This window comes from Silene latifolia, chromosome 7 (assembly GCF_048544455.1).
Source record: "Silene latifolia isolate original U9 population chromosome 7, ASM4854445v1, whole genome shotgun sequence".
In the NCBI taxonomy this organism is placed as follows: domain Eukaryota; kingdom Viridiplantae; phylum Streptophyta; class Magnoliopsida; order Caryophyllales; family Caryophyllaceae; genus Silene; species Silene latifolia.
This window is the reverse complement of record NC_133532.1, coordinates 52991190-53006756: the sequence shown is the minus strand read 5'-3', so window position 1 is coordinate 53006756 and position 15567 is coordinate 52991190. Positions and strand designations below refer to the sequence as shown.

Here is a 15567-nt window from a genome sequence, read left to right as displayed (position 1 = left end):
CAGATCTTAGGTGTTCGGGTTGATGGTAACTGTTGTAAGGTGGAGAATAATGACGGGAAGTTGGCGGATCCCCTTATGTTTGTTTGTGGCTTCTTTGGGATTTCATCAGACAAGTTGAGGTTGCCGTTAAACCCTAATAAGAAGGTCCCTATTTACAAGAGTGGGGGTATATTGGTAGATGCAGTTTGTGACATGGCGGCAGCTAATTGTGATGTTGTTTTTGCTCAGGGGTTTTTGGTTGCGGTGTTGGGGTCGACACTTTTTGTCGACAAATCAGGTGATAGGTTACGTCCTCAGTTGTTTCCTTTAGTGTATGATACTGATTGTGTACACCAGTACGCTTGGGGAGCCGGTGTACTAGCCTTCATGTACCGACAGTTGGGTGTGGCTTCACGTGCTGGTATGGAGACTATTGGTGGTTGCTTGACTTTGTTGCAATCGTGGATCTATGAGTATAATTCAAAAATAGCCGTTATAATTCAAAATAGCCGTTATAATTCAAAATAACTGTTATAATTCAAAGTAACCGTTATAATTCAAAAATAGCCGTTATAATTCAAAAATAGCCGTTATAATTCAAAATAACCGTTATAATTCAAAGTAACCGTTATAATTCAAAAATAGCCGTTACAATTAAAAAATAGCCGTTACAATTAATAGCTTATAAATAGGCCATTCTATGTCAATTTCAATCACAACATCCAATCCTATTCACTCACTACAATACTAATTATTCACTCACAACATCCAATCCTAAAATGGTTCTCACAAATGCTCAAAAAATCAGAGTTTATCAAATAAGAATCGATCTAATTGTTCAAAATTTACCAATTCTAATTGAGCGTCTTGAATCGTGGTTCCCAAAGTGACACTTTGTATGGCACATGCTTGAAGAGCCTCCAATTGGTAGCCTTTGTATAATTTTAGCCAGGAAACCAGGATCATGTTCTAACTAGTGAGTTAGAGATGAGGTTGTTTCTGATGAAGTACTAAACGAGAAGATGTGGGAGTTTCGCAGGTTAAAAAGTGATATCTTTACATATTTTGAGCGCATTCTCACCGTGATCGATTACCCAAGACTATCAGACTTATGTGCCGGTAGAGTGCCCAACTAAGGAATTCTTTATCTCTACATCAATGATTTGTTGACTCAATATATGTCTAACCAACCTGAAGAAATTGAGATTCAAGATCATGAAGAAGATAAGGAATCGTCATCTTCATCATCGGAAGATAATTAAGTTCGGTAGTTATTTAACTATGTTATGTTTTAAGTAATAATCGTTTATGGTATGGGTTTGAGGTTTAGGGTTTAGGGTTTGGCCCATTGCCTTGCCAAATTGCCCCACGCAACATTAAACTTATCTTCGGTCTCCGCCTCGACAACCGCTTCAAACAAGTTACAAGTTATGTGCTTAGCCCAACTATCCTGTTTCGTGATATCAAGTGCTTTCGTCTCCACGTTAGAATATATATGCCAAAGACATAGCAAGTGAGACGAATCCGGAAAAACAATGGGAATCGCGTTCAACAAACCTGCCTCGCAATCAGTAACAATAGCATTAGGTTGAACGGCATCATTGAGAAAGGCCTTCAGTTTCCGTAAGACCCACAAATATCCATCCTCGGACTCATGCGTCACAAGAGCATACGCGATGACAAAGCTCTTCCCGACGGGTGTGACTCCAACCATCTCAACAAGCGGAAGACGGTATAAATTTGTCTTGTACGTGGAATCGATCAATACCACATAATAGTATGATCGAAACATCTTAACGGCTTCTGGATGAGCCATGAACACGTGGGTTAGCTCATCGGTCTCCTGATCAGTGACCCAATAATGAACGTACTTATGCTGAACCGCAAGTGCTAACATCTGTTGTGCCGGGTTTCTCCCATCTCTTTCCTCGGCCCTTACTTTCTGAGAACGATTGTAGATTTGTCGCCGATTAGGTCTTGACTTTTCCGGATTCCGCTGATGCAAACCCGCACTAATAATTGCCGGTCTAACGTGAGCTCTAACTTGGGCATCGATATAAGCCAACTCCTCGTCATCAAACTTTGCAAAGTATCTGTCGCCGTCGCAATACAACGTTAAAGCATGATTATGAAACCCCGATCTCATCACAAGCTGCCACTTATTCTCTTCTAATTCAACAACTTTCATTGAAAATTTGCATTTGCACCACGCGGTAGCCGTGTTACCCCTCATTAAAGAATCGGCATCCTTATTTACGGGACCTTTTCCACCCATCCGACAAACAAAATAATCTTGTCTCAAATTCGTGTTACGATCAACTTTCTTGTTGCTTGCTCTTTTTATACCAAACCCGAGTCGGAGTCCGATCTCATATGCCCAATTAAACGCTTGAATACTAGATGCAAAGAACAAGCTAGTCGTAAAATGATCTGAGTAATCAATACCGTCTCCATCGTTAATCACCTGCGCACGCATTTCGATAAATTAGTTATTAATTAATTATTTGCTACGGAACGAGTCGGAATAAATAAAAAATAATATAAAAATAATACAAAGACGGTAATTAATTATTTTAATTGTTTTATACAAAACGAGTCGGAAATATTAAAGATAAAAATATAATATAATTAATTATTTGAATTGTCGAAAAAAATATAAAATAAAAAAAATATAATACAAAGACGGAAATTAATTATTTTAAATGATTTATACAAAACGAGTCGGAAACAAAAAAAAAAAAAATACACGAATTGGGCCTTGGACGAAAGGATTTTTCGTCCAAAACCAGGCCTGGACGAAAAATTCTTTCATCCAATATGGGCCTTGGGACGAAAGGATTTTTCGTCGGCCTTTGGTGTTGACAAAAAATTCTTTCGTCAGCGCTTATATTGGACGAAAGAATTTTTCGTCCAATATTCGGTGCAGACGAAAAATCTCTTCGTCCAGGCCCAGTTCGTGTTATTTTTTTTTATTTTTTTTTTTCAATTGCATAATCAAATAAATCCGTCACAAATTCTATTATAATTCCGTCTACAATCAAGGCATCTATCCTAATTCGGGATTCAATCGATAATAAAACATAAATTTTTGACAAAACAAAATCGTAAACTCACCTCGTTACTAGCTTCATTGTTGGAATCGTTGTAAAAATCGTTCCCGTTCATGTTGTTAATTACAAATACCGGTCTTTTTTTTTCTGAAAAACCAACTTTTTTTTTGTTTGAAATATTTTAGTGAGACGGTGAAATGTGTTTTAGTGAGACGAAAATTGCATTTTAGTGAGACGGAGACGGAAATTGCATTTCAGTGAGACGGATATGTAGTTATGTTATGGAGGGCAAACTTGGAAATTTACATTAATTGTCGACGATATTTAGTAATTTGTCGACGACGTATAGCAGGACCCAATCGTAAAGGTCATCTTCATCAGCAAAAGCAGTAGCTTGAGAAGCAAACGCATTCTGATGTGGTAGTCCCGCCTACAATTGTGTTGGTTGTGTTGAAGAATCGGAACTCCGGCCCAAAGCTACCCCCATGAATATCTACCCTAAGAATTGTACGGAGAGCAGATGGCGGACCATCTCGAATGCTAAGCTTTGTATACTGAAGTAGTGAAGTACTAATGATACTATGAAAATCTACCTTGAATTTTCAAAAATGACTTATTTGAGTTATTTCTACCTTCTACATTGTTCAAATTTTACTAAAATCATGCAGGAAACTCCCAAAGCATGGCAATGCACCACAGTAGGCAAATGCTCTGTTTCATTACAAAGCAAACATTCAACGCCATACCTAGAGAAAACGCGAGCAAACATCTCTAAAAAGCGTATTCATCTTCCATATATCATATTGCGACAAAGTGAACAGACTAAATCTCATTCTTAGATTTCTTGCAAGTAATGCGTAAGAACATGCATAAGATTTATCCTTTCTAGTCCTGGTTTCTTTGGCGATAATTAATATACAACCAGCTTAACCTAAATGAAAAATAAAAAATCAAAGAAAGTGCAGGACGTTTCTAACAGCAAAAAGACGCCAGGTTTGAGACTTAGAGAAGACCAAAACAATCTAATTATAAAGATCATCTTCATCGGCTGCACCAGCTGGGACAGTAAAAGCGTCTGATGTTGTGGTACCGCCTGCACTTGTGTTGGAGAAGCGGAATTCTGATCCGAAGCCTCTGGACTGCTGTAATGTCTGAGCAAATGCCTGATATTTGCGAATATCAGCATCGCTCACACTCCTTCGAGCATACTTCATAGATTCTTCAAAGTGGGCCGCCTTAATTTCAGCCACTTCATCTTCGACATCCTCCTCCATTGCCTCGGGATTCTCACTTCTTCTTCTCTCCTTCTCTATATCCTGCATACCAAACATGGAAAAAAAAAAGTGTCAACGTCTGTTGAAGAATGCTCAACAATAAGGCAAATAGCCTTCAAGGCTTCCAACTACGGCGGGCAGGGTAAAGGGAATTGGATTTATAACGGAGAGGGTGGTTCCAAATAATCTATGATGAAATACCATTGAAAATTACATTAACCGATTGCATCTTCACAAGAAAAAAAAAAGCGCAGGCAATTGAGTGAAATCCTACTGCTTTATAGTTTATTCGATAATATACTGAAGCCGAAGAACAACTAATGTTTTACTCGAGTGTAGAAAAAAAAGGAGCTACAAGTATCTATATCCATGGGCCACAAGCAAAAAGTAAACCAGCTCACACCAAACATGTATTCAAGAAACAAGTCCAAATGCTGAAAGTTAAGCAATGCAATCTAGCAAGAAAGCCATTTTTAACGTTGATGGGACATCTAGTCACCCCCAATTTTTTCAATAGATAACATTTTGTATAAGTATAACATAAAAATGAATGTAACGGAACTTACCTTTTCAATGTTTTCACGGATGGCATACTTGCATGCACGCTGGCATATTTCAGTGATATCTGCACCACTAAAGCCCTGAGTATACTTCGCAAGAGCCCCAAGATCAACATCTTTCGCAATAGGGGACTTTCTCAAGGCTGCTTTAAAAATTTGGAGGCGTGATTCATCATCTGGGAGTGGGATATAAATTAACTGGTCAAGACGACCTGGTCGCAGAAGAGCCGGATCAATGATATCAGGTCTGTTAGTAGCTCCGATTATGAAAACAGTCTTCTTAGCAGACATGCCATCCATTTCAGTGAGAAGTTGGTTCAAAACTCTGTCAGCAGCACCCCCGGCATCTCCAACACTGCTTCCTCTCTGCATAAAAATTTTAAAACATGAGTGGATTTGTGGGAAACTCAAAAATCACGCCGAATCAACCTCCAAGAAGATAAAGGCCGTATTAAAAAAAAAAAAAAAAAAAATCAGTGACTACAGTCCTACACAATGCTTCCATTATTGAGACTTAAACGTTCAGTGAGTCATGTACTCATAACAGCTCCAGAAAAAATGAAAGTACATTGCATAACTTGACACAAAAACAATCTCTGAAAGAAGTTCAGTGAGCGTGTGTTTATTTACTCAACGCTAATGAAGAAATAGGCGCACCAATATATGTAACTGATACCAACATCATGAGTCATGTACTCATGATACCAAGAAGCTTCAAATAGGTAACCAAGTCTATTCAGATAACGTTAAAAAAAACCACAATTAGGCTTTGGTCAACCTAACCATGAGAGTAATATTCCTAGCCCCACGTAGGGTATGGTAAATTGGTAATGTGACAAGCCCACCAAGGAACATACTTTGCGGAGAAGTAAAAAAATTTAAGCAAAAAAAGTGTACCAACTTGTAAATACACAACTTTTTAAACACACCCCAAAATAGCATTAACACTTTAAAAAAGGTCATACCTGCGTTGCAATTGAATCGAGCTCATCAAAGAACAGCACACAAGGAGCTGCTTGGCGAGCCTTGTCAAAAATCTCACGGACGTTAGCCTCACTCTCACCAAACCACATGGTGAGCAATTCAGGACCTTTCACACTTATAAAGTTGGCCTGGCACTCGTTTGCAATAGCCTTGGCTAGCAAAGTCTTTCCACATCCAGGAGGACCATAGAAAAGGACTCCCTTTGAAGGTGACATTCCGAATTTCTCAAATTTCTCTGGATGTTCCACTGGATATTGAACCGTCTAAACCAAGAAAAGCAGGAAATCATATTAGATCAGACAGCATTAAACAAAAAATTAGGTTGGGGAGATCACATGTGTGACAAAGTAAACAAATTACCTCTTGGAGCTCTCTCTTAACATTTTCAAGGCCACCAATATCTGCCCAACTAACATTAGGAACTTCAACGACCTATACCAAGCAGGAAAATAGTGTTAGGACTAAAGGCCAATCAGTAACAATGAAAGCCTGGCACAAGCACAAGTAGTCTGAAGGCTTACTGTTTCACGTAAAGCAGACGGATTGCTCTGTCCAAGAGCAGTCTGGAAATGCTCATTTGTGACAGCCATGGAATTAAGAATTTCTGCATCGATTGTGTCATCCTCCAAATCAATCACGTCCATCTTTTCTCTGATACATTGTAGAGCAGCTTCAGTACATAAAGCAGCCAAGTCAGCACCAACATAGCCATGTGTTTCCTTAGAGACTTTTTCCAGATCAACCTACAAAAAAAAACCAAAAACATATTTGTAAATAGCTTGTATCATCGAGATGTCTATTAAAAATGTATAAGCTAATTAACCAGTTCATACATCTTCAGAAAGCTTCATGTTCTTTGTGTGAATACGAAGAACTTCAAGTCGTCCAATTTCATCAGGAACACCGATATCAATTTCCCTGTCAAATCGACCAAACCTTCTCAAAGCAGGATCAATGCTATTCGGACGATTAGTAGCCCCCATGACAATAACGTGAGCACGTGACTTGAGTCCGTCCATAAGGGTAAGAAGCTGGGAAACAATTCTCCTCTCAACCTCGCCATTAGTCTTGTCTCTTTTAGGAGCAATTGAATCAATCTCATCAATAAAGATAATTGAAGGAGCATTCTTCTCTGCCTCCTCGAATGCTTTCCTGAGATTACTTTCACTTTCTCCGGCCATTTTTGACATTATCTCGGGTCCATTGATACAAAAGAAGAAAGCACCAGTTTCATTAGCAACAGCACGAGCTATCAATGTCTTCCCTGAACCTGGAGGCCCATAGAGCAAAATTCCCTTTGGTGGCTTCACACCAATTGATTTAAAGAGTTGTGGGTGTCGGAGTGGCAATTCAACAAGCTCCCTAATTTGCGCCATTTGCTTACGTACTCCCCCAACATCATCGTAACCAACCTCGTCCAGTCTATTCTCATCTTCTCTTTTAACAGGTTCCCCCTCACAGAAGATCTCGGTATCAGGGGCAACAACACAATACTCAGCAGGGTCAGTTTCAATGACTTTGAACTCAACACTTCTCATGCCCCCTCTGACCAGGAACAAATCACCTTTCCGCACAGGACGGTAAGCTTCTAGAAAGTAAGCTGCAGCAAAGAGGTAGGGAATCAAACGACAGACACTGAAAAGTGGAACAATTTTTTTAAGGAATGAACACAAACTGCAATTTGTAATTTGTATTCTCCCAGTTATGTTCATCAGAGTAAAGTTTTGCAATTATGATCTACCAAAGAGGCCGTAACAAAGAACATTTTACAAATAAAACTTCTTTAAATGAGTTATTTTAATAAATTAACCACTCAGTTGTAGATAATGCGACAGACAAGATGGCACTAATAGCATCTAAAATGAGAATACTAAAGATTATGATAAGGGGCCTAAATGATTCCAAAAGGAGTATTATCCACATCCTAGAGGCCATGAAGTCATCTATACAAAGCCGAAAATACCATTATCCCTTGGTCAGTCATAAACAGCCAAGGAAAGCTCTCCTAATTCAAAAGACAATTCCAGTACCAACGTCACTAACATAAATTTGTCCACAAAAGGTCAACCATAAACCAAAGATTTTTGAAGCTGAATGGAACGAATTATTTATCTTTCTTGAAAACAAAACCATGCATACAATATATGAAGAGTAAAAAAGTGCATATTTAAACTCACGTTTCAAGTAGGCATCAAAAAGATTTCCGGTCACTCCTTCCACTGTATCATCAACAGGAAGAATGTGAACACGTTTTCCATATTTGACATCAGGGCACTGGTGTACAGATACCACATCCCCGAGTCTAACCCTTAAGTTTGACCTCACAACCTTGTTCATCCTAATTTTAGGTTCTTCACATGTCTCATCAGCAAGTGCAATGCAAATAGTATCTTTCCTTTTCTTTCCCTGCAATAAGACAATAGTTGAAACAGAATATAGGAATTAGAATTATTGTCATCATACTTCAAATGTCGGCAAGAAAACATTCAAGATGACACTAAGAAAGCTAGGTAAAAAAAAAACAGCAGCCCGCTTGCAATAGTTATATACCAGAAGTAAAAAGGCCAGAATACCAATACAAACATCCTAACTGATACACCAATAAAGTACTAATTCTAAATTCTATACCAAGCAAACAAACTCAAAATTCAATGACAAGAAAAACCAAAAATCGTAATAATAATAGCACTACAGCAGAACTCTTAAAAGAAAAAAAAAACAATAAGATTAACCACTGTTCAATAAGCAATCACAAAAAACCAGGCGAAACCTCAAAATATGAGGCTATGAACTACAAAAGTTCTCTGGTAGACTCCTTTAGATGACTAAGGTATGGAATAAAGAAGATGACTTTAGTACTTCACACAGTAGAGTTGCAATCGCTTAAGCAGTTTCATCTTTAAGCAAAGAAGAGCGAAAATCGAGATTTTCAATCATTATTGATCAGGCAAGACCTCAACTCCTCAAGGTACACTCATAGTTGAATACAGCTTTCAACTAAATCACCACAGATGGATATAGTCCCATTGAAAGAGCAATAGTTCTACCCTAAACTAAATGAAAAGCACTACATAACTCTCAGAAGTCAGAACTCAAAGACAAGTGTGCAGCCCCTAATCTAAGAAGTATAAAAGACCTAGGCACTCCTAATATCGGCTAAAAAGTATCAAGATAAAAACTTTACACTGTAACATAGCAATCGGTCCCTGAGAACGAAGTAACTCGGAATATAGAATCAAAATCATGATTCTGAAAGTGCAAAATTAAGATATTCCCCACCACAGGCCGAAATTCCAGCATTCAAGTAAAGCTTTACAGTCGGTTCTAGGGTTTAGAAATACACGCATCAATCAGAAACATCAGTATTTGCAAACAGAGAACAAAATTAACTGTGATAAAACCAAATAACAGCAAACCATAACTAATCTAAAATTCACTTCCTCAAATCCCCAAATTCCAACAAAAAAAGAAGCAAAAACCCGACAAACAAATAATAGGATACAAACCCATAAAACCCTAATCGAAGATTAATCAATAAATGAAAACAAAAGTACCTTAATCAAGATGGTATCGCCACGGAAAATCTGAAGCTTTTCCATGGTATCAGGATGGAGAGAAACAACAGAATTGTCGTCATTAACAGCCTCATCAACAACAAGGCGATTGGCGGCTTTCTTTCGCTCTAGAATCGCAGTACTAAAGTCTCTCTTAGTCCCCTTCCTGAAAAACAATCCATAAAAATTACAATTGAGAAGATTGAAAAAGTGAAGAGATAAATAAAAGGGAAGACTTAGACTAACGAATCAGAGGATTCAGCAGGATTGTCAGCCATGGTAGCAAGTCAAGTACGGAGTAGTAGATTAGAAATCAATTCAGAGTTGAGAATTGAGAATTGAGAATTGAGTGACGACGAAAGAGAAAGTACGGTGGGGGTATTTATATTGTTGATATGGTATGATTCCTTTACTTAGAAGGTAACGACATACCCTAACTCTTTTGGTCAAGGAAATTGTTACTTTTTGGTTTTTCCTTCTTCGATAAGATTATATACTACGGAAGTACGGATTACCTTCCTATCTCGGAAATTTAGACCTAGTAAAACTGATCCGACTCAAATAACTCGTTTCCATACCCTAATTTAAGATCCGAGTTTGACTCACATCCGAATTGCCGACCGAATCCACCCCTTATATATAAAAGTGGGTAAACCTTAGCATTATTCCTTATGAATAGTAGGATGAATAGTTGAGATTTGTTGTGATGGGTCGGTTTGGTTGCTCTTTTGTAGGGTGGATTGTAATATCTACTTGAGGAATCATTCGGTCCAATGCAAAGCTGTGATGATATGGCACTTATAATACAAAACTGTAGCTTTGGGCCTGGCTGTCGTTCTTGTTTGTTTTCTATATTGCTTAGGCCCTTTTAATCTCCTCGAACTTGCTTTGGGTTTACCGTTCGTAGTTCGGGTCGCTGATCTTTTCATATGGCTTACTTATTTGATCATGGATTTGTACCTCAAATCATGGCTTGACATTGGGTTTAAGGACCTCGCACTGTTAGTTTGTGGTTTTGTCTACTCATTTTGGGTCGTTCTGGCGAGGTTTTATCGCATTTAAACAACCGTATTGTGATTAGTGTTATTACTGGGACTTATTAACGAGTTTAAACCAGCGTTAGGCGCATAAGTTACCCTCATTTATCCGCACTTGCTATTTCAGTCACTGCCTGTTTGCTTAGTTATAGTTAGTTACATAATATAATCAGAAATTAACAGACCACAAATAGCATCGTAAATTAAACGGTAGGAATGTGGGTGGGTAATTATTGGATTTAGGTGAGTTATTATGTCTTTCTCATACTGGTAATCTAATTTCATGGGCCACTAATTTGTTGTTAGATTATTGTGTGCAGATAATTATATTAAAAAATAAAAAAATCGTAAGCAAAATGGTGATTTTACGGACACATCGAATCTATTAAAAAAAGAGTTTGTGAGTGTATTTCGTAGATTGTGGGGCCGTGGGAACGCATGTTAAATTCTATGGCCGTTTGTCCGGGTAAAGATTAACAATAACGATACTATAGATTTGCGGGCGACAAACCTGGGTCAAGCGTTCACAGTTAATTATTATATTGTAGATGATTTTGAGGTTTGGTTTTATTTATGATACGTGTGTTTAATTTTTAAAAATGATTAAGGGTCAGTTGAGGTGGTCGGTGTGTGGTACATTTGGGGTTGCTTACAAGTGTGTGTGCTAAGTAAGGGGGGTAGGGTGTTGTCAGGTCACTGTACCTGGTTTAAACAGTATAAGGGAAGGGTTGTTGGGGTCTTTACCCTTAACTAAGTTGCTAATGTGGGCTATTTTTCTGTCTTTATAGTTAACTAATGTGCTAAGGTGGGGTACATTTGGGACAGGGTAAGGGGTTGTGGAGTGGGTGCTTATTATATTATACTCCATAGATGATGTGAGCGACTGATTTGTTTTGCGTTGAGTGTGCTTTATTATTATAGATTATTTGAGGTAAGGTGAGGTGACCTTAGTGTGTTAGGGTGATGTTTGCTTACACAAGTATGTTAGCAGAGTAGGGGGTATGGTGTACTGATTAGAATGTACCTCCCATAAACAGTGTGATTAAAAAGTTACTTCTCTGTTTAGGCATATAAAAGAGTGATTTCCTGGGTTAAAAATATACAGAGCTTCAGACTAATTTAGAGGTTTTGATCGTAGTTTGTTTTCAAGAATTATCCCATTTCATCCGTTTAGATTAGCTTTACCTCTAATTTTTGGACTGTACTAATTTGTGTGCCGTTGCCTGTAGGGAAATCAATTGAGCAATACTGCAAGGAGCCTTGTTCACAGGTAAAGAACAAGACGTGTAATCAATGTGGTTAAAGTTTCAATATTAGTTATGTGGTTGTTATGTGTGGTTATGTCTTGGTAGCTTTGTTGTTGTTATGTATGGGTACGGAAGTTTGGGGGTTGTATTGCTGTTTGTAAAAATGTTGTGCTATGGGTGGGTAGTTAGATTAGTTGTCCGCTCTGGTACTTGGTAATTTAGGTGTTTAGGGCCTCAATTGTTCCAGTGCATTACGTCGTCAGTTCCTTTAATAGAACTCGATGGAGTATTAGGTGTGGAGTACTTCTGAGTGGGAATTCATGCAATGCTTTTACAGGTTGTGTTTCAAATTCTTGAGGAAAAGAAGGAATTTAGGGTTTCTTTTAGAGGTCTATTAGCTTAGATTACAAAAGCGCTGAGTTGGCCTCAGCCAATGTATAGCCATGCAAGCTTAAACCTCAATCAATCGAACTTGGTTCTACACAGAGGTCCTGGTCCTGCAGCTTGTTTATTCAAAGGTGAAAAGAAGGAACTTATGTGGGAATCTGAAGAACACGCTGCTGAACAGGCTGTAGACTACCTTGTTAAGAAAAAACAGGTTATTGTGGATGATTTCAACCTGGAAGGTCGGGCAAAATACAAGGTTGTCTGTAATTTATTTCCGCAAAAGAGGGATGCGCTGAGGTGTGTTGAGTGGGGACAATCTACTGGTCGGGTGATGTATCGTCGACATAAAAAGCTGGTTGTGCCGGATTTCTTGCCTGTTATAGTCACTGCTGACTTATGGGACATCTGGCTGCAGGTAGTAGTTACATATGGCGTAACTGTGGATGAAATGGACTTCATTACATAGCCAGACGGTTGGTATGTTTGTTGTTTCACAGTTGTTTGGGCCAAACAACCTTCTCGGAAGAGATACTTCATTAGCGACAGCAAGGAAACTGTCGAAAAGGCCAGGCAGAGTTTAGCCAAGAAAGCAATAGCTTATTTTCAAACCATTTATGGTTACTGTGAAAGATGCAAACTTTAACAGAATGTTGTATTCCCAAATTCAGTGTGGGTTTCAGCGAGGGAGGTACAGATCTGTCAAGGCCAAACACATTTGCGTAGCCTCTGACTTGGAATCTGTCCCTATGTTTATTGCAGAAGGGGCCAGCACACCTGAAGGGAGTGGCTATGGTATACGCTCTGGTTTAACAATTCCACCGCCTCCTAAAAAAGCAAGAGTCATTTACAGCAACAGTATTTCAGGCGCTTTCCTAAATGCTACAGACAACACACCTCACAGTGTTGATCCAGTTCTGGTTGATGTAGAGGCGGAAGCCAGCACCCCTAATTAAAAAGATTAGGAAGTAGCGGGTTTCGGTGTAGGCATTTGTATTCGAGTAGTAGCGGCTGTAGTGCTGTGTGTGGGCGATGTGTTTAAATAATTACTGCCCTATTATGTGTTCAGCCAACATTTTGTACGCAGCAGTTACGATATTTTAGTCAATTGGTCTGTCATGGTTGGCAATCTTTTGTACCACGACATGGGAATATATGGACCTATAACTGCTCTTTTGCTATGGAATTTCGTACTATTTTAGGTGTTAAGTAATGCGCTTACTGCCTTTGTAGTAAGAGGCTAGCTTGTACGCATGTTGAGCATTAACTCTGCCAATTTGGTGAAATGGTTGTCCTCTATAACATTCAATGGTTGTTTAAGCTTCTAATTTCGAGTGCAAGATACCGCTGTTCAGCAGCTTTACTGAACCACAAAATAATTTTGCTTTACGTTGCTATTAAAATAAATTGTTGCGGCTCTACACTTTTACTAGGTTATTCAATAAAACAATAATAAGATATTAAAAAGACCATTAAGGAAAAGAAGAAAGGGAACCAATCCTAGGCAAACTAAATATATATTTGAGAAATATGTCAAAATGACCAGCGCATACAAATAGGTCGGCGGTTCTTAAATCGTAAAGTAGCGGATGTTGGATGGTGTTTCCAAAACAGAACACGATGTGTGTTCCACATTTGTGTAGAAGCATACTACAGTCAGAGTGATTCGGTGCTTTGCATTTTTGTGCAGGGCGGAGGGACTTTCAAGCTTTATATCAACTCTGGCAACTGCACAATTACATCTGTGCAGATGGAAGACCAAGCAGGCAAAGGTAAGTGGTGGGTTTGCAACCCCAAACATAAATGAAATAAACTACGCAATATCAAAAGGAAGGGCACATCTAAAGTACGAGCACTACTGCTTCAATGTGTAACTCAATAACCTAGGCTGTAATGGATATTTACTTTTTACTGTTTGCGTGACTACCTTGAACAGATGTGTTTGCAATGTTATCGGAACATGACAATCTCAAATGGCATATCAAAACCTACAAATGAACTTAAGGTGCATAAGCTTAGTAAAGTGTTGGCTATGGTTTATTATTATGAGTTTATCACTATAATGCTTGGTTAACAATTCAGGAAACGACATACCTGGTCTGCTTCAGCAGGCATTAAAAAGAAGGCGAGCGACAGGGAAACGCAACAGAAAAAATGTTCAGGCCACTGTTGTAGAGATGCAGGCTCAACAAACACAGAATATTGTGGCAGAGCAGCCACAAACTGCTGCATCAAGTAACAGGCGACAAACACGCCGTAAAAAAGGTCAGGTTGATGCAAGGATCAGTAAAATAAATTACTGAAGAAGGCCATAAGGGTGGAAGGGTTTTCTGTAATTCACATTATTGAACAATGCAGTAGGCACTGTTGCAATCGAGCAGAACCTTACAGGAAGGCAGCCATATAAATCTTGGAAGGACAAGTGCAACAGAGTAGCAGCCAACAGAGGAAGCAAATAGAGGGAAAAAAGGCGCCGCGTTGGTAAAAAAAGTAATCAGATCAAAGTATTTAACATTGCCATTTTTATATTGGTGACCGGAACCCAAAAAAAAAAAGAATTAATTGTTTCCTTCAACAGAGGTACCTGATGCAGTAGGGGGAAAGCCTGTGCCATTAGAAGCTGCAGGGTTAAAGGCACCAACTTACTGTGCAGATTGTGGGGCCAAGAAATTCGAGTATGAAGCAAATGGACTATGTTGCTACAGCGGAGAAATTAAATTGGCTATTAATGAATATCTAGAAGAGCTTGTGCACCTATATACTGCAAGGAATGCAGATTCGCTGCATTTCCAAACATATTCGAGATTGTATAACAACCTTTTGCTTTCAGCTCTTTGGGGGGCACTTTTGATAAAGAAAAAAAAAAGGAATCTTCGTTTTCAAGGCACAAGGGCAGGTTTATCATTACTTGCCTGATCTAATACCTATGGATAGTATTCCTAGGTATTTACAACTATACTTCTATGATGGCCAGCATGAAAAGGAAAACAGATTGGGGTTGTTTCCTAATTTAAATGAACAAATAATCACTTCACTGATGGGCTTGATGGATGATAATCCATATGGGAGATTTTTTAGATCATTGAAAGAGATAGAGGTAACTGAGAATACGAAAATAGTTTTGAGTACTGATCCAAGCATTGATCAATGTGTATATAATGCGCCAACATCTGACGAGGTAGCTGTTGTTTGGCCGGATACTATAGTTATGCAAGGAAATGCAGGGCCCCATATAATTGCATATGGGAGAGGAGCAAACAACCTTAGAATTAGGCATTTCTATGGCTTCTACGATCCTCTACAGTATCCACTGCCGTTGCCAAAAGGTGATAGTGGCTGGCATCAAGGATTGAAGAAAATGTCCAGTCCAACCTTTAACAATCAGGCAAATTCATCATTTCCAATGTCAGCATTTTCAGATGGTAGGGCCGAGTCGCTTGTGGAAGCAGAGGTTGCAAGTAAGTAAATCTGGTACCGTACTTTTTTTTTGAAGTTCTG

The 15567-nt window shown here is 38.7% G+C and overlaps 1 protein-coding gene across 1 annotated transcript; it reads right to left on the bottom strand.

Moving 5' to 3' along the window:
* Positions 1-3843: 3843 nt before the first annotated feature.
* LOC141592155 (cell division control protein 48 homolog A-like) lies at positions 3844-9866 on the bottom strand. Its single transcript, XM_074412737.1, has 9 exons — positions 9648-9866; positions 9402-9567; positions 8025-8253; positions 6681-7447; positions 6369-6590; positions 6208-6279; positions 5829-6110; positions 4870-5229; positions 3844-4345 (listed from the first exon to the last, which is right to left on the bottom strand). Exons 1-9 carry the CDS (start codon positions 9677-9679, stop codon positions 4052-4054), a joined length of 2424 nt encoding a protein of 807 aa, XP_074268838.1. The 5' UTR covers positions 9680-9866; the 3' UTR covers positions 3844-4051.
* Between the last annotated feature and the right edge of the window lie 5701 nt (positions 9867-15567).

What these genes read in the sequence shown, in the direction of transcription:
- LOC141592155 (XM_074412737.1), bottom strand. Translation starts at nt 9,679, where the DNA reads ATGGCTGACAATCCTGCTGAATCCTCTGATTC. An exon ending in CCTGCTGAATCCTCTGATTC is followed by an intron (nt 9,568 to 9,647) that starts GTTAGTCTAAGT and finishes ATTGTTTTTCAG; the next exon opens with GAAGGGGACTAAGAGAGACT. An exon ending in TCCGTGAAAACATTGAAAAG is followed by an intron (nt 4,346 to 4,869) that starts GTAAGTTCCGTT and finishes TTTGGTATGCAG; the next exon opens with GATATAGAGAAGGAGAGAAG.